This window comes from Staurois parvus, unplaced genomic scaffold (genome assembly GCF_062004578.1).
Source record: "Staurois parvus isolate SC_StPar_1 unplaced genomic scaffold, SC_StPar_1.0 ptg000476l, whole genome shotgun sequence".
NCBI lineage: Eukaryota > Metazoa > Chordata > Amphibia > Anura > Ranidae > Staurois > Staurois parvus.
This window is the reverse complement of record NW_028318272.1, coordinates 5,474,423-5,493,997: the sequence shown is the minus strand read 5'-3', so window position 1 is coordinate 5,493,997 and position 19,575 is coordinate 5,474,423. Positions and strand designations below refer to the sequence as shown.

At 37.6% G+C, this 19,575-nt stretch overlaps 1 protein-coding gene across 1 annotated transcript in view; it reads right to left on the bottom strand.

The window, feature by feature from the left end:
• Positions 1 to 19,575, bottom strand: part of NOD2 (nucleotide binding oligomerization domain containing 2) — a 110,636-nt gene that overhangs the window by 44,342 nt on the left and 46,719 nt on the right. Inside the window, exons 4-5 of the mRNA XM_089689491.1 lie at positions 10,554 to 12,354; positions 1,866 to 1,949 (exon numbers count right to left, since the gene is read on the bottom strand). Of these exons, the coding sequence (XP_089545617.1) occupies positions 1,866 to 1,949; positions 10,554 to 12,354 (1,885 nt within the window). The remainder of the gene's footprint in view (positions 1 to 1,865; positions 1,950 to 10,553; positions 12,355 to 19,575) is intronic.

The window sequence follows — 19,575 nt, the reverse complement described above, 5'->3', positions numbered from 1 at the left end:
ATAGAGCTTTCTTTTGGTGGTATTTAATCGCCACTGGGTGCTTTACTTTTTGCGCTATAAATAAAAAATTGCCAAAAATTTGAAAAAAAAGAAAAAAGTTTCTTTGTTTCTATTATACAATTTTTCAAACAGGTAATTTTTCTCCTTCGCTGATGTGCGTTGATGAGGCAGCACTGATGGGCACTGATAGGCGGCACTGATGGGCACTGATAGGCAGCACTAAAGGGCACTGATAGGCAGTACTAATGAGGTGGCACGGATAGGCGGCACTGATAGACAGCACTAATGAGGTGTCACAGATAGGCGGCACTAATATGCAGCACTGATAGGCGGCACTGATAGGTGACACTGATGATGGGTACTGATAGACGGCACTGACTGGCATCACTGCTGGGCACTGACTGGCGGCACTGACTGGCACAACCGCTGGGCACTGACTGGTGGCACTGACTGGCAGCACTGCTGGGCTGCACTGGTGGGTGGCACTGGTGGGCAGCACTGGTGGGTGGGCACAGGTGGGTGGCACTGGTGGGCACAGGTGGGTGGCACTGGTGGGCACAGGTGGGTGGCACTTCTGGGCACAGGTGTGTGAAATTTCAGAGTGGCACAGGTGGGTGCACTGCTGGGCACAGGTGGGCGGAGCTAGTGGGCGCACTGCAGGGCACAGGTGGGTGATCTGCTGGGCACAGGTGGGCGGAGCTAGTGGGCGCACTGCAGGGCACAGGTGGGTGATCTGCTGGGCACAGGTGGGCGGAGCTAGTGGGTGCACTGCTGGGCACAGGTGGGTGATCTGCTGGGCACAGGTGGGCGGAGCTAGTGGGCGCACTGCAGGGCACAGGTGGGCGGAACTTGCGGGTGGCACTGCTGGGCACCGATCATCAGGGCACTGATCATCAGTGCCCTGATGATCGGTGCCGATCCCCGCTCTGACAACTGCCGGTTCTCGGCAGTACTTTCCTCACGATCTGACAGCGTGAGGAAAGTGCAGCCGAGAACCGGCACTTGCATTTCCCTCTGATCAGCGTGTCATTGGACACCGCTGATCAGGTGGTAAAATGCCGCTGTGATTGGCCTTTTACCACATCATGTGATCAGCTGTGTCCGTAGGACACAGCGATCACGGAGATCGCCGGGTGCGCGCCCCCTGGGGCGCGCAGGAGAGCGCGTTCTGGGGGGACGTCATATGACGTCCACTCAGAACTGGCCGGCCGCAGTGCAGCCGTCATTCGGCTATCTGCGGTCGGCAACAAGTTAACCTCTGTTTGGTCCCCTGCCATTCTCTGCTCTTAGATAAGATATTCTTCACTTGCATATAGCACATAAATGAGCAATTACACTGGCAGATTAATCTGTTTATACCTTCAGTGACTGGCAAAAATCACCCTGTGCACGACTGTTAAGTTGACTTAAATCTGTTTGGATATTGAACATCGGAGATGGTATATGCTATTATTATGACTTCTGAAGCCCTAAATTAAACCCAAGTTTTCAGCTCATTCACCAGATCCCCAACATATGTAATGCCAAAGCTGTTAAAGGTACAAATGTTCACTACTTTTTTTCCTTTTGCATAGACATTTTTCCTTGCACATTTAAAAAACAGTTTTGTCTACCTTGTTATCCTCCAGTTGTTTGATTATGGACCAAATACTAAGGGGGGTTATTTACTAAAGCTGGAGTGTGCAAAATCAGGTGTACTTCTGCATAGAAACCAATCAGCTTCTAGGATTTATTGCCAAAGATTAATTGAACAAGCCGAAGTTAGAAGCTTACTGGCTACCATGCAATTTCAATACAATTTCAAGGTGTATTGTACAAATTGGTATATAATGGCACTTATTATTATTGTCGTGATATGTACTTACGCAAGCTTCTGGAAATGTGGCCACTCTAATGCATTCTCTAAAAGACTGCAGAGTCCCTTGTCGGTGATATTATTGTCTCTCAAGCTAAAAACAAGAAGTATCTGTAGTCAGTTAACTTATTTCACAAGGCAACATTTTAAAACATCCACTAGCAATAAATAAGTTTCATAAAACTAGAAGTAACTGTGCTTTATGCCAAGCACTGTGGGCACTTGATTGTAAGCTCTCAGGAACAAGGCCCTTGAATTGTATTGTAAATGTATTGTCTCCCTTATATTGTAAAGCTCTGTGGAAACTGTTGGTGCTATGTAAATTCTGTATAATAATAATAAAAATAATGTGGCCGTACTGTCTTTGCTGGAAATCACATATATTCCCATGGAAAATACTTTGGAGGGAAACTGATCATATAGTTTGGCATAGATCAATTATGGCATTATGGTGGTTTGGTGGGGTTACCTAGTTCTTTGGGTTCTTGCATCCCCCATCAGCAGATGATTTTGGTAAATGAAAATATATTTAGTGTTGCGCTCTCAAACCTTCAATCCATATATAATTACTTAAATCATATTAACAAAAAATTCCTTTATCCAAAAAAATTTTTTGCAATTATTAGGAATGATGTGTATAAATAAATTCTAATATTCTTATACTCTGAATCTTCTAAATCAACTCAGATAAACCATGTGCATAGAACAGTGATAAACAAACAAATATAAAAAAATAATATAAATAAAATGTAGAAAATATATATAATATATATACTATATATATATAAAATAAATGTCCCAAAAAGTGACTTTGTGCTGGAAAATCTTCAATAATATTAAATCGGTGACTGCTTGTGAATCCTCCCTCAAGTGAAGATATGCGCTCACCTCATAGGAAGCCTGCAATTAGGCTATATAAGCTTGCGGTTCACCTCCTTTGGAACCTGCTTGTTGAGAACTCCTATTGCAAGATATCCATGGTATACGACATATGCTGTGGAATGAATCTCTTCTCCAGAGGGTGCTATTCCTCTATATTATCATCTCCATGCGGTTCTCCACATACAAAAAAGATCTCGACATGGTGCTTTATCGTTTTAAAAGCTTGACTTTTATTTGCTTTAAGGTATGGCACTCACATGTGTGCGGATAGTGGTAGTACAAATATGATCCCCGACTGCCGCTGACTGCTAGAGCTGTGTACTCGTGGTCCGGCAATCGGACTGACTCCCTCCGAGTGACGTTAACAGTCCCACCCCTACGCGTTACGCCACTGGTCACGTGGCTTCATCAGGGGGATTTGATTGGTCCGTCACTCGTATATTGCCGGCTTATAAAGCACGGCTCTGCCATTTTCTTGGCTATCTAATGGGGGCAGCCATTTTCCTGGAGATAAGTAGGACGCTATCATCCATAGTTACATAGTTACATATGATTTCAGTAACACTGTAATCATCCCGGAGGGGTACATAGCATCACAACCTCGCAGTCAGCACAGATATATCTAATCTTATCCAACAAAATGAGTACATCCCTATATGAAATATGCAAATATAAGCAAAATACAAAACATATGAAATTACATTACAATTTACAAAAATGCAATAATTTAATCCATGGTACAAGACAATTAATTATTAAAATAAAATGAAAAATATAAAAAATATAAAAAAATGTAATAAATAAAAAATATATATATATAAAAAATGAAAAATAAGAATAAAAATAAGAATAAAAATAATGATTGAAAAATATTCACTAACTTATATATTAATATATAAATGTGCTTATGATGACCTCCAATAATACTGAACTATGCACTGATTGAAGACTGGTTTAATAAGGTGTATGGGGAATACATAGTGGAAGCTGATCAGAGCAGAGTGACGTACTGATCCTGCCCCGATATGCCTCCAACACACCCTATCAAACTTCTGTATATCAATATAAGACTAAATATATAATAGTGAATCTAGCGTATATTTCCCAATCTAAATATCACTGATAAAACATGATAAATCAAAATCTTTATTTAATCCTCCTGGCGCTAAACTGCCCAACTCATAAATCCAAAATGATTCTTTTTTACTTATTTCACATACTAAATTATCCCCCCTCCAGTGTGGATAGTGTTTAGTGATACCCCAAAATTCTATTTTGTCTATATCTTGATTATGGTGTGTTTTGAAATGTACTGATAGATGATGGTATTTAAATCCAATATCTATATTGTGTACATGTTCTTGCATGCGTTCTTTCAGACTTCTCTTTGTACGACCTATATATAGATAATTGCAGGGACATTTTAAGGCATATACTACACCTGTACTGTCACAAGAAATGAATTGATCTATTTTATATTGTTTTCCGTTCCTTGGATTTGTAAATGACTCTCTATGTCTTGGATTCGAATGTGTTTTTCTACAACTGTAGCACCGACCACATTTATAAAACCCAGTTCCACTAAAGAAACTTAAAGTATTTTTCAGAGTTTGGGGGGGTTCTAACACATTTTTGACTACTCGGTCACGGATATTTGGTGCTCTTTTATAAATAAACCTGGGTTGTTCTTTAACAATATTCTTCAAGGTTTTATCAAGTTGGAGTATATTCCAATGTTTATTTATAATTTTCTGAACATCTCTATATTGTCTACTATATGGTAATACTATAGATAATTCCTGTTCTCTAACCTTTGGTTTCTTCTTCCCCTCTAACAATGTTGTTCTGTCTATAAGTTCTATTTTACCTCTTTCATCCAATATCGTTTCTTTCTTATAACCCTTGTCTACAAATCTTTGAACAAGTATTTGACTTTGTTCTCTGTAATCTTCAATATTAGTACAATTGCGTCGCAACCTGTAAAATTGCCCCCTTGGTACATTTTTGATCCATGGTCTATAATGGCAGCTGCTGACCGGAATATATGAATTGCGATCAGTTTTTTTGAAATGATTTTTTGTTATTATCCCTTCATACGTGTTCACTAAAGTGAGATCTAGAAAATGTATTTCCTTCTCATTGATGTTCCAACTTAATACAATATTTTTAATGTTCAAATTTAGATTTTGGTAATAATCCATCAATGATAGTGTATCACCTTTCCACAATATTAGGATATCATCAATGAATCTGCCATATACAACTATATTGCTATTTATATTGGAGAATACCACTTCTTCCTCCCATTTTGCCATATACAGATTGGCAATACTGGGTGCAAAACGGGCGCCCATGGCAACTCCCCTTATCTGCAAGTAGTATTCTCCCCTATACCAAAAATAGTTATGGCTGAGACAAAATCTGATGCATTTAATCAGAAATTTAATTTGTTTCTTAGAGAGAGTAGAATATTTGTTCAAGGCCCAAGTTGCTGCCTCTATTGCTCCAACATGGTCAATTATAGTATACAGTGAAGAGACGTCTGCTGTACTTAGAATTAGATTATTCTTCTTTTCCACTGTTTGAACAATATTAATCACATGTGTAGTGTCTTTTATATACGCTTTTGTTTTCTCTACTAGGGGTTGAAGAAATTGATCTATATACTGTCCAATCCTAGATAGTAGCCCATCTATACCATTAACTATGGGTCTCATGGGGGGATCCTCTAAACTTTTATGTATTTTTGGTATTGAGTACAGAACTGGTATCTTGCTAACTGAGGGCACCAAATACTTTGCTTCCTTATCATCCAAAATGTTTCTTTGTTTTCCATATAGTATTAGTTTACTTAATTCTGTTTTATATATCTTAGTGGGGTTGTTAATTAATTTGCAGTAAGTGTCAGTGTCCCCTAACATTTTACTCATGGACATTTCATAAGACTCTTTCGATAATAACACTATTCCCCCCCCCCCTTGTCTGCTGGTCTCACTACTATGTTGTTTATATCTTGCAGAGACTTTATTCCTCTATTTATATCAGATTCCCCTTTAAACGTTTTGATCTTCAGTTCTTCTATATCTTTCATCACCATTTTCTTAAAATTATTTATATATAGGTGGTCTTGATTTTTGGGATTGAATAATGATTTATTTTTCAACGTGCTATGTTGTATATTCCCAATACTCTGATTATTGGTCTCAATAGGATTCTGTATGAAATATTTTTTTAAATTTAATTTTCTTATAAATTTTTGCACACTTACATAAGTTTCAAACTTGTTCAATTTATTAGTTGGCGCAAACTTCAAACCTCTATCCAATGTTTTAATCTCATCACTATTTAATGGTATACCACTTAAATTGTATATACCTTCCCCTAAGGGTCTCTTCTCCTTTTCTTGTTTCCTTTTTCTTCCTGTAATCTGTAATCCCATCCTAAAAAAGGGTTGGGGATAGAGTTGTCCTGTTGTTGTTGTTCTAATGGTGAGTAACTATTGTGAACTGGAACATTGTACATTTGGTTGTATGGTGGGGGGTAATTACAATCCCACACACAATATAGAAAGATCAGAAAGAGGGGAAAAAGAGGAGGAAGAAAAAGGAAACAAGAAAAGGAGAAGAGACCCTTAGGGGAAGGTATATACAATTTAAGTGGTATACCATTAAATAGTGATGAGATTAAAACATTGGATAGAGGTTTGAAGTTTGCGCCAACTAATAAATTGAACAAGTTTGAAACTTATGTAAGTGTGCAAAAATTTATAAGAAAATTAAATTTAAAAAAATATTTCATACAGAATCCTATTGAGACCAATAATCAGAGTATTGGGAATATACAACATAGCACGTTGAAAAATAAATCATTATTCAATCCCAAAAATCAAGACCACCTATATATAAATAATTTTAAGAAAATGGTGATGAAAGATATAGAAGAACTGAAGATCAAAACGTTTAAAGGGGAATCTGATATAAATAGAGGAATAAAGTCTCTGCAAGATAGAAACAACATAGTAGTGAGACCAGCAGACAAGGGGGGGGGGATAGTGTTATTATCGAAAGAGTCTTATGAAATGTCCATGAGTAAAATGTTAGGGGACACTGACACTTACTGCAAATTAATTAACAACCCCACTAAGATATATAAAACAGAATTAAGTAAACTAACACTATATGGAAAACAAAGAAACATTTTGGATGATAAGGAAGCAAAGTATTTGGTGCCCTCAGTTAGCAAGATACCAGTTCTGTACTCAATACCAAAAATACATAAAAGTTTAGAGGATCCCCCCATGAGACCCATAGTTAATGGTATAGATGGGCTACTATCTAGGATTGGACAGTATATAGATCAATTTCTTCAACCCCTAGTAGAGAAAACAAAAGCGTATATAAAAGACACTACACATGTGATTAATATTGTTCAAACAGTGGAAAAGAAGAATAGTCTAATTCTAAGTACAGCAGACGTCTCTTCACTGTATACTATAATTGACCATGTTGGAGCAATAGAGGCAGCAACTTGGGCCTTGAACAAATATTCTACTCTCTCTAAGAAACAAATTAAATTTCTGATTAAATGCATCAGATTTTGTCTCAGCCATAACTATTTTTGGTATAGGGGAGAATACTACTTGCAGATAAGGGGAGTTGCCATGGGCGCCCGTTTTGCACCCAGTATTGCCAATCTGTATATGGCAAAATGGGAGGAAGAAGTGGTATTCTCCAATATAAATAGCAATATAGTTGTATATGGCAGATTCATTGATGATATCCTAATATTGTGGAAAGGTGATACACTATCATTGATGGATTATTACCAAAATCTAAATTTGAACATTAAAAATATTGTATTAAGTTGGAACATCAATGAGAAGGAAATACATTTTCTAGATCTCACTTTAGTGAACACGTATGAAGGGATAATAACAAAAAATCATTTCAAAAAAACTGATCGCAATTCATATATTCCGGTCAGCAGCTGCCATTATAGACCATGGATCAAAAATGTACCAAGGGGGCAATTTTACAGGTTGCGACGCAATTGTACTAATATTGAAGATTACAGAGAACAAAGTCAAATACTTGTTCAAAGATTTGTAGACAAGGGTTATAAGAAAGAAACGATATTGGATGAAAGAGGTAAAATAGAACTTATAGACAGAACAACATTGTTAGAGGGGAAGAAGAAACCAAAGGTTAGAGAACAGGAATTATCTATAGTATTACCATATAGTAGACAATATAGAGATGTTCAGAAAATTATAAATAAACATTGGAATATACTCCAACTTGATAAAACCTTGAAGAATATTGTTAAAGAACAACCCAGGTTTATTTATAAAAGAGCACCAAATATCCGTGACCGAGTAGTCAAAAATGTGTTAGAACCCCCCCAAACCTTGAAAAATACTTTAAGTTTCTTTAGTGGAACTGGGTTTTATAAATGTGGTCGGTGCTACAGTTGTAGAAAAACACATTCGAATCCAAGACATAGAGAGTCATTTACAAATCCAAGGAACGGAAAACAATATAAAATAGATCAATTCATTTCTTGTGACAGTACAGGTGTAGTATATGCCTTAAAATGTCCCTGCAATTATCTATATATAGGTCGTACAAAGAGAAGTCTGAAAGAACGCATGCAAGAACATGTACACAATATAGATATTGGATTTAAATACCATCATCTATCAGTACATTTCAAAACACACCATATTCAAGATATAGACAAAATAGAATTTTGGGGTATCACTAAACACTATCCACACTGGAGGGGGGATAATTTAGTACGTGAAATAAGTAAAAAAGAATCATTTTGGATTTATGAGTTGGGCAGTTTAGCGCCAGGAGGATTAAATAAAGATTTTGATTTATCATGTTTTATCAGTGATATTTAGATTGGGAAATATACGCTAGATTCACTATTATATATTTAGTCTTATATTGATATATAGAAGTTTGATAGGGTGTGTTGGAGGCATATCGGGGCAGGATCAGTACGTCACTCTGCTCTGATCAGCTTCCACTATGTATTCCCCATACACCTTATTAAACCAGTCTTCAATCAGTGCATAGTTCAGTATTATTGGAGGTCATCATAAGCACATTTATATATTAATATATAAGTTAGTGAATATTTTTCAATCATTATTTTTATTCTTATTTTTATTCTTATTTTTCATTTTTTATATATATATATTTTTTATTTATTACATTTTTTTATATTTTTTATATTTTTCATTTTATTTTAATAATTAATTGTCTTGTACCATGGATTAAATTATTGCATTTTTGTAAATTGTAATGTAATTTCATATGTTTTGTATTTTGCTTATATTTGCATATTTCATATAGGGATGTACTCATTTTGTTGGATAAGATTAGATATATCTGTGCTGACTGCGAGGTTGTGATGCTATGTACCCCTCCGGGATGATTACAGTGTTACTGAAATCATATGTAACTATGGATGATAGCGTCCTACTTATCTCCAGGAAAATGGCTGCCCCCATTAGATAGCCAAGAAAATGGCGGAGCCGTGCTTTATAAGCCGGCAATATACGAGTGACGGACCAATCAAATCCCCCTGATGAAGCCACGTGACCAGTGGCGTAACGCGTAGGGGTGGGACTGTTAACGTCACTCGGAGGGAGTCAGTCCGATTGCCGGACCACGAGTACACAGCTCTAGCAGTCAGCGGCAGTCGGGGATCGTATTTGTACTACCACTATCCGCACACATGTGAGTGCCATACCTTAAAGCAAATAAAAGTCAAGCTTTTAAAACGATAAAGCACCATGTCGAGATCTTTTTTGTATGTGGAGAACCGCATGGAGATGATAATATAGAGGAATAGCACCCTCTGGAGAAGAGATTCATTCCACAGCATATGTCGTATACCATGGATATCTTGCAATAGGAGTTCTCAACAAGCAGGTTCCAAAGGAGGTGAACCGCAAGCTTATATAGCCTAATTGCAGGCTTCCTATGAGGTGAGCGCATATCTTCACTTGAGGGAGGATTCACAAGCAGTCACCGATTTAATATTATTGAAGATTTTCCAGCACAAAGTCACTTTTTGGGACATTTATTTTATATATATATAGTATATATATTATATATATTTTCTACATTTTATTTATATTATTTTTTTATATTTGTTTGTTTATCACTGTTCTATGCACATGGTTTATCTGAGTTGATTTAGAAGATTCAGAGTATAAGAATATTAGAATTTATGTTTATTTATACACATCATTCCTAATAATTGCAAAAAATTTTTTTGGATAAAGGAATTTTTTGTTAATATGATTTAAGTAATTATATATGGATTGAAGGTTTGAGAGCGCAACACTAAATATATTTTCATTTTTCGTTTAACCACATTGGTAGTTATGTGCTAAGAGGTTTGCGATCCAACATTAGAAATTTTTGTCTGCCTTCTGGCTCGCAAGATTTTTTAAATATTTGAGATGATTTTGGTACATTGTTTTGACATCTAAAAACATTATTTTATGCCTTTATCCTTTATCTTTTCTCCCCTTATGCACCAATATTCCTTCCCTCACCCTAATCCTTCCCACATTACCATCTGCTTCTTTGTCATGTAACCAACTAATCAAGTTTGGTGACCTTGGATACAATATTTAGTTTTTTTATGCATATATGTAGATATTCCACTAATGTCCCTTTGATGTTCTGTATTTGCAATTATGCTATTGTACATGATAAATATACCATTGTAACCCTGAAAGATAAAATAAAAAACACATTGAACTAAAAAAAAAATAATACATAAACAGACTTACTATAGAGCATGGCAGATATGAAGACAGGGAATCAACTGCTCAATTCCAGTGTCACCAACAGAATTGTGGTCCAATTGTATACCAACTGGGTTTTTTAAATGCTTTAGTACATAGGACAATGCTGTGCATTCAGCAGGACCAATGCCACAATAGGTCATTTTCAGATGATCAACTGCAAGACCCTGTACAGCTCTCTCAGCCAAAGTGATGTCCTGCATTTCATAAAGGCACTTTATAAGCCAGACAAACTCGGGCATGGCATGCATGGCTTTTTTCTCATATGGCAGCGCTGGTGATATTGACTTGAAGTGTTTTTGGATTGCTTTAGCCAAACATTTTTTAACGGTTTTACATTTTTTGGTCAGTTTTTCAGGTTTCCATGAGTCAACTAACAAACTGTTCAGTACAGCTGAAAAAAGCCCAGCTACAAATGTTGCTGTAATTTGAAGATTTCTAATCTCTATGTATTGTAACTTCATTTTAGTTTGTCTTTGAAAAACAGGTTGTACACATGGCATAGGAAGTCTTTCAACAAGCGAGTTCCTTGTTTCCCTTTTATTCCACTTAAATAGTTGGTATAATATAGAGGAGTCCATATCATCACTCATTACAATGTACAGAGCAGCAAAGAAGCATTGAAATGTGATATGAAGGAACTCGTAGTAGTGCAAAGAAGTTTGTCCTTCATCTAAAAGGTTTTTGGAAATAACAAGAAAACCTAAAGAGAGATCATCTTCTGTTATTCCTGCTTTGGTAATCTCTTGGGGAGAAAACACATACATAGCTTTGTGAAGACCAATGAGCGCTATCATACCAAGGTGTTTGACAGAGTTAGTTCTTTCTGAAAGAATATTTTGTGTTCGCTTTAAGTTTGTTGAAGCATGTAAGAGAAAGTGTTTTAGAGTCAGCATGTACATATCGGTCATAGTCTGGGGAGTTTTGTAGTCATAGTTTATAAGTTCCTTATGACACTTTGAAATAATCCAACAGAAGACTGGAATATGGCACAGTCCAGTAAGGGACGAGCTGTTTTTTACCAAGCTAATGATACCTCTGGATATGTCAGGGTTGTCATGATGTTTCCTTATAAATGTCTCAATGCCTTCTTCTGAAAATCCCCTCAAGTTGATTTCTTTCTTGATGTATTTCCTTAATGGCATAGTGACAGCATCAGGCCTGCTTGTAACAATTTTCATGCAGTCCTTCATTAGGTTTCCTTCAATAAGGTTAAAAACAATGCTTGCAATACTTGCAGGTTCTATGGGAGAACAGTGCCTATTCTCCTCTGTGAAAGAAAATTTTAACTCATCAAATCCATCAAATGTTATAAGGACTTGACTGGGATGATCTATGATGAATTGAAATATATCTTCCTGGTGTCGATCAGGCCAGCAACATTGTTCAAAAAGAAGAGCTTTTAGACAAATTGGCTTTGTAATACAACACAACCTTCTACAACTAAAGGGGAAAATGAAGCAAAACTTTTGGAAAGCTTGTCCACGTGCCCAGAGATGTTGAATGTGTTGAAGCAATGTGCTTTTGCCACTGCCTGCATCTCCAAGAATTATTATGGTATCAGCATTTTCATTTATAATTCCCTGATCACTAAAAATGTTATGAAGGCCCAGGGTGCTCTGAAAGCCATTGCCATGATCTGACATGTGTTTAGTTCTTGACAGTTCCAAGACACTTTCTGTATAGACATCCTCTAGACACATGTTTTCTGTCCCATCGTAGGTGCTAAGAAACCTTGTTTGAGCACTTATGGTGTTCTTCAATTTTTTATGAAATGTCAGACAATCTAAAAGAGATACAATTAAAAAAATAAACTACAAGGTTTGCGAAAAATGTGTTTTCAATTATTTCTAAAATGTAGTTGCTACTAGCAGTTGGTCACATTCAACTGTCACATTGTTTTTCTAAGATGCTAAAAGATTATTTTAAATTGTCCACTGTACGCCATTGCTTTCTGCACTGCCATAAATGTTATTTGTTCCACTGTAAAGTAAATACAACTGTTTAGTTTCTCCCCTAGAAAAAAAGTAATTTTCTATTTACCTGAAGTTGGGATCTAACCTGAAGAAGTTTATTTGGGTATAGTTTAATATAGTTTCATTGTATACCAACATTTACAATGTTACTAAGTAAGGCCAAATTATGTTAAAAAGTAGATAAAGTTTTGTACTTATTTTTTACTTAGCAATGTAGTTTGACATTTCAGTGAAGTAGTATTTCCCTGCCCGATATATCACTCTTTGAATAAATCAAGATGTACGTAATGTCTCTGCAACAGATTTCCTAAAGTAAAAAAATCAAAAATGATTGCATAAGGGTCAAATGCCAACTTAGTCAGAATATTTCTTCATATTTGAACTCCCAGAAAAGTAGAGAGCAAACTGAAAGCTCTAACTTCTATTTGTGTAAAGTTTTTAAAAGCTGTGCTGCAGCACAGTGCACCAAAAGGACATGGGAGCTACCAGCAGTTGACTAGAGGATAATGTCACCAGGATAAAGTAGGATCCAATTCACTGCTAATCGTTAGGGTTCCTCCGCAAAGGGATCAGGTATGACAAAAAATAAGCCCAACTTATCCCAAAGTTTTATTTTGTTTTTCAGTGGATGGGCAAGGGATAGAACTCCCGCCAGGTTTTGAATGATACTAGTGTCCATACTGAGGATATTTCTTTTGTCATCCTAATCTTTGACACCTGTTACCAGAACAGAAAGTGAGGAGAACACAGACAAAAGTAACATCCTCATGTACAAAGTCCAATGAGAACACTAATCAAAAGGTTTGAGACTCCAAAAGCTCCAAAAGAAGACAACATAGAACAGCCAGTACTCTTTTCAGACCTCAGACCTCTTCTTTCTTCAGGGCGTAAGAGTGATGGATTAATATGGGCACTTAGTGGTGGCACAATCACCAGGAACTAATTGTTTGCTGTATATGAATTGGACACAACTGGGATCAGTGTATCAAAGAATCAGGTCTTGCCAAATAAAAAGGCTAATAGCAAGAAATTAAAGTAGCTAAGTCCATTAGGGGAATAAATTAAAAGTATGAAAGCAGAATTGGTTAAATAATAATAATAATAATAAAAAAAACAACTTTATTTTATATAGCGCCTTTAAAGATAGCTTCTCAAAGCACTTTACAAAGACAAGAGAAACAAAAACACAGGATAAAACCAGGGGCGGACTGACAACTTATGGGGACCCCGGGCAATAGGGGATCATGGGGCCCCTGTGTCCTTGCCCAAACTCAAAAAAGCCTATGAAAAAGGTACCAGGGGCATCTCATGGGGCCCCCTACTGACCCCGGGCCCTCGGGCAGTGCCCGAGTTTCCAAATGGTCAGTCCGCCCCTGGATAAAACAAAGGAAATTCGTTTTTAGATTTGATTTGAATGAGTTTAGAGAAGATGACTCTATGATGTTCTTTGGAAGCGAATTTCAGAGTTCTGGGCCGTAGCAGGAGAAAGCTCTGTGTCCCATCGAGTGTAGGTGAATGGGGGAAACACAGAAGACCAGAATTCAAGGAGCAGAGGTTACAAGCGGGGGGGTTAAGGTCTAGTACACACAATGAAAACATGAGACGAAAAAAACCACAGTCGGAGTGATCATCCGATAATCTATTTGTCAGTACACAGCTTTCAAGTGCCGATTACGACAGTTAATGCGAAAATACTTGAAGGGACAAGCACAAACATTTTTATTGTAAGATAATCAAAGTAAGATTAATCAGTACAGTATAAGTCTGTAAAAATTGGGTGACCAAGACCGCACATGATTGAAAACATGAAAACTAACCGGAAGAAAAAAAATGGCAAAGAAAACAATCTTCGTATACAGCAAAAAAGCTCCTAAATACAAAAACATACTGTTTTAAGGATAGAAATATGATAATAGCAATAATGGAGTGATAATCTTATTGCTACAATTTGGTAATTATCTGCAGAGGGGTCATACATACATGACCTCACTTCCAATTACATGCTGTTACATTGCTACACACATGGGAACATATACTAGATCATACGAGAACTTTCGTATGCTTAGTAGCACTCTCGTATTCATTATGAGAGTAGCTTGCAAAAACCCATATGCAATCATTCATCCAATTTTCACATCATGTGTACTAGGCTTATGTTAATAAAAGTTCAGAGAGATACTGGAGTACCAAGTCATGAAGAGCATTATAGGTGAGAAAGAGGATCTTAAAGTACATGCGAAATCTGACTAATAGCCAGTGCAAGAACTCCAGAATAGGGGTAATATGATCACTTGTACCAGGCCTAGTCAGGATTCTGGCTGCAGAATTTTGTACATATTCTAGTCGATTAATAGTGAATTTAGGTCAACCAGCGAGTGGAGCATTGCAGTAGTCAAGTTGAGAGAACACAAATGTATGGATCAGCTACAGTGTATAGCATAGGACGTTATTACAAAACCGGTACTAAGGGAGTCATTTATTATATTGAGAATAATGGGGCATGGAGAAGTAAAACAAGATTTAAATAAATTGGTGTGAATAGGATCAAGTATGCAGGTGGAAGATTTTATATTAGAGACCAATTTAATCAGAGATGCAAAGTTAAACAAAGAGAATTGGAAGAAAGAAGAACTAGTAAAACAAGGGGGAGTCTGGAAGTGATGTGGAAAAAACGTGTTCTGTGGTAAGAGTGTGATCACAATTGATTTTGTCAATTTTTGAGGAGAAAAAACTATAATTATGTGTTATAAAGCTGTGTTGAGGCTGGTAATGTGGACGGACAACAAGGTTTTAATAATCTATCAATGCTGCAGAACAGTTGTCTAGATTTGTTAATTTTTTTTTCAATGGCATGGGAGAAATAATTGGATCTAGCAGTCTCTATTTGTCCCTTAGATGCAGGGGCGGACTGATCATTTGGAAACTCGGGCACTGCCCGAGGGCCTGGGGTCAGTAGGGGGGTCAGCTTCCAAGTTTTATTGTCAAAGCTTAATTGAATAAGCTGAAACTGATTGGCTACCATGCACAGCTGCACCAGATTCTTTGTGCACAAGTTTTAGTAAATCTCCCCTTATAGTCACACAAATGGTTCTTCCAAACCTGATAACGAACAGTCAGGCCAGAACGGTGCTACCTACGCTCAAGTCTCAGTGAGACTGCCTTCATTGATCCCAGGGCATTATTCCAAGACAATAAAATGAGATGGTTTGAGTTTTTAACCGCTCCCGGACCGTCCTATAGTAGAACTACTGCTACAGGGCAGCAGGGCTGTGCAAAATCACATATACAGTTGCAAGAAAAAGTATGTGAACCCCTTGGGATTCCGTGGAGTTTTGCATGAATTGGGCATAAAATGTGCTCTGAACGTCATCTAAGTCACAACAATAGAAGAACACAGTCTGCTGAACATAATACTACACAAACATTAGATGTTGCCATGATTTAATTGCACATAACATGTAAACATTCACAGTGCAGGAAGGAAAAAGTATGTGAACCTTTGGACTTAATAACTGGTTGACCCTCCTTTGGCAGCAATAACCTCAACCAAACGTTTCCTGTAGTTGCAGATCAGACCTGCACAACGATCTGGAGTCATTTTGGATCACTCCTCTTCACAAAACTTTTTCAGTGTAGCAATATTCTTGGGATGTCTGGTGTGAATCGCTCTCTTAAGGTCATGCCACAGCGTTTCAATTGGGTTGAGGTCAGGACTCTGACTGGGCCACTCCAGAAGGCGTATTCTGTGCTGTTGCAGCCATTGTTTTGTTGAATGACTTGTATGCTTTGGGTCATTGTCCTGTTGCATCACCCATCCTCTGCGGAGCTTCAGTTGGCAGACAGATGGTCATACGTTTTCCTGCAAAATGTCTTGATAAACTCTGGAATTCATTTTCCCATCAATGACAACAATCCGTCCAGGTCCTGAGGCAGCAAAGCAGCCCCAAACCATGATGCTCCCTCCGCCATGTTTCACAGTGGGGATGAGGTTTTGATGTTGGTGTGCTGTGCCTTTTTTTCTCCACACATAGTGTTGTGTGTTCTTCCCAAACAACTCAATCTTGGTTTCATCTGTCCACAGTATATTTTGCCAGTAGTGCTGTGGAACATCCAGGTGCTCTTTTGCAAACTTCAAACGTGCTGCAATCTTCTTTTTGGCCAGCAATGGCTTCCTCCGTGGTGTCCTCCCATGTACTCCATTCTTGTTTAATGTTTTCCTTATTGTAGATGTGTCAACAAAAATGTTAGCATGTGCCAGAGATTTCTGTAGGTCTTTAGCTGACACTCCGGGATTCTTCTTTACCTCCTGCAGCATTCTGCGCTGTGCTCTTGCAGTCATTTTTACAGGACGACCATGCCTAGGGAGAGTAGCAACAGTGCTAAACTTTCTCCATTTGTAGACAGTCTGTCTGATCGTGGACACATGAACATCAAGGCTTTTGGAGATACTTTTGTAACCCTTTCCAGCTTCTTGCAAGTCAACAATTCTTGATCGTAGGTCTTCTGAGAGCTCTTTTCTGCGAGGCATGGTTCACATCAGACAGTGCTTCTTGAAACCGGTAAACCCAAAACAGGTGTGTGTTTTTTAAGGGCAGGACAGCTGTCAGCAACACATCCAATATCATCACACTGATTGGAGTCAAGGTTGGCTCACTCTTGGCTCCAATTAGCTCTGGGAGAAGTCATTAAGCTAGGGCCTCACATACTTTTTCCTCCCTGCACTGTGAATGTTTACATGTTATGTGCAATTAAACCATGGCAACATCTAATGTTTGTGTAGTATTATGTTCAGCAGACTGTGTTCTTCTATTGTTGTGACTTAGATGACGTTCAGAGCACATTTTATGACCAATTCATGCAAAACTCCACGTAATCCCAAGGGGTTCACATACTTTTTCTTGCAACTGTATATATGTGACTTTATATTTCTGGGTAGGGGGCATGCACGTGCCCTACCTTTGCGCCATTGGTGGCCTCAGCTGTCGATCACCGGATCCCAGCCGGTGATACCCCACCGGCAACTAGCGATTGCTGAGCATCACTGATGGGGGGAGAGGTCTGTATGTAAACAATACGGATCTCTCCCCTGTCAGCTTCTGCACGCTGCTTTGTATGGAAAAAATTCCAGTATATATACTGCCATTTGTAGACGCTATAACTTTCACGTAAACCAATTAATTTACACGTATTGGGATTTTTTTTTTAGCAAAGACATGTAGCAGAATACATTTTGGCCTAAATGTCTGTCGAAATTTGATTTTTACATTTTTATACTGGACATGCTAATAGCAAAAAGTCAAAAAAATTTTGTGTTAGTATCTAATCCCCTATATTGTGCAGGCACCCATATAATTCTACTTAAATTTGTTCCACTTAGTGTATTTTCAATTTTAACCCAGCTTTTCCCTGGGTTATGGGTCCAATCAAAAATTCTCGCAATTATCACCGCTTTGTAATATCTCTTAAAATCTGGTACACCCAAACCACCTCTCTCCTTAGTTCTAGTCAACATTTCATAGCACATTCTAGGTTTTTTGTTCCTCCATATATATCTCATTATCACTTTTTTAAGTTCTTTAAAATATGCCTCTGGAAGTTTAATTGGAATCATTTGAAATTTATATAAGACTTTGGGCACAATTATCATTTTTATCAAGTTTATGCGGCCTATCCAGGACGTATTTCCACTCCCCATTCTCTTCACCTCCTCCTTAAGCTTGTTTAATAGTGAAATATAATTATCTTTATACAGGTTTTTAGTTGAGGTTGACAATTTTATCCCTAGGTACTTTAATTCTTTTTCTCTCCAAACAAAGGGGAATTCTTCTTGTATTTTTTCTTTTTCACTATTTTTAATATTTATATTTAAGATTTCAGTTTTTGTCATGTTAATTTTCAGATTTGATAATTCCCCATATTCCTTCAATGTTTTCATTAGATTTGGGAGTGATAACCTAGGATTTCCAACATAGAACATCAAGTCGTCCGCATAGGCTGCCACCTTATGTTCTCCAACTCCTATCCAAATAACCTTTATATCTATGTTCTTCCTTATTGTTGACAATAATGGCTCCAATGATAAAACATACAACAATGGGGATAGTGGGCATCCCTGTCTTGTTCCATTTGACATCCCGAAAAGCTCAGATCTTCCTCCATTAACCATAATAGCGGCTGTAGGCCCTCTATATAACCTTCCAATCCATTTTCTCATTCTGTCCCCCAATCCCAACACCTCCAGGGTATCCATCATAAATCCCCAACTCACTCTATCAAATGCTTTCTCGGCATCAATTGACAACAGTACCACCGGGGCTTTCCCTTTTTTCCTTCCTGTATAAGCAGCAACGATCTCAAGCCGTTGTCTCTTCCCTCTCTCCCCGGGACAAACCCCACCTGGTCCCCATGTATCCACTCCGGCATCAGCTCCTTCAGCCTAATTGCCAATACCTTACCGTACAATTTGGTATCTACATTCAGCAGCGCAATTGGTCTATAACTTGCACACTGGGTGGGGTCTTTATCTTCCTTGTGGATTAAAACTATATTAGCCTGCAAAGATTCTCCCCTTATTTCCATCTCTCCTCCCAAAGCGTTCATATATATCTTCAACTTAGGTATTAACAACTCTTTATATTTTTTGTAGTATCTTACCGAATACCCATCTGGGCCCAGACTTTTCCCCACCGCAGTACTTTTTAATGCTGTTTTTATTTCCTCTGACGTAATTTCTAATTCTAAAGAGTTCAATGGTATTTCACTTAATTTTGATAACCCTGATTTTCTTAAGTATGTTCTTCTTTTTTCTCTATTTACTATTTCAGCTTTATTTAAAATATCCTGGGGTATTATATTATATAACTTACTATACTAGTCCTTAAATACTCCCGCGATTTCTCTAGTTGAGTGCACCAATTCACCCTTGGGATTTCTTATTTTTTCTATGTAATTCCTACTTTTCTTTTTTCTTAGAGTTCTCATTAAATACTTTCCCGGCCTATCTCCCCATCTATACCTCTCACTTATTACTT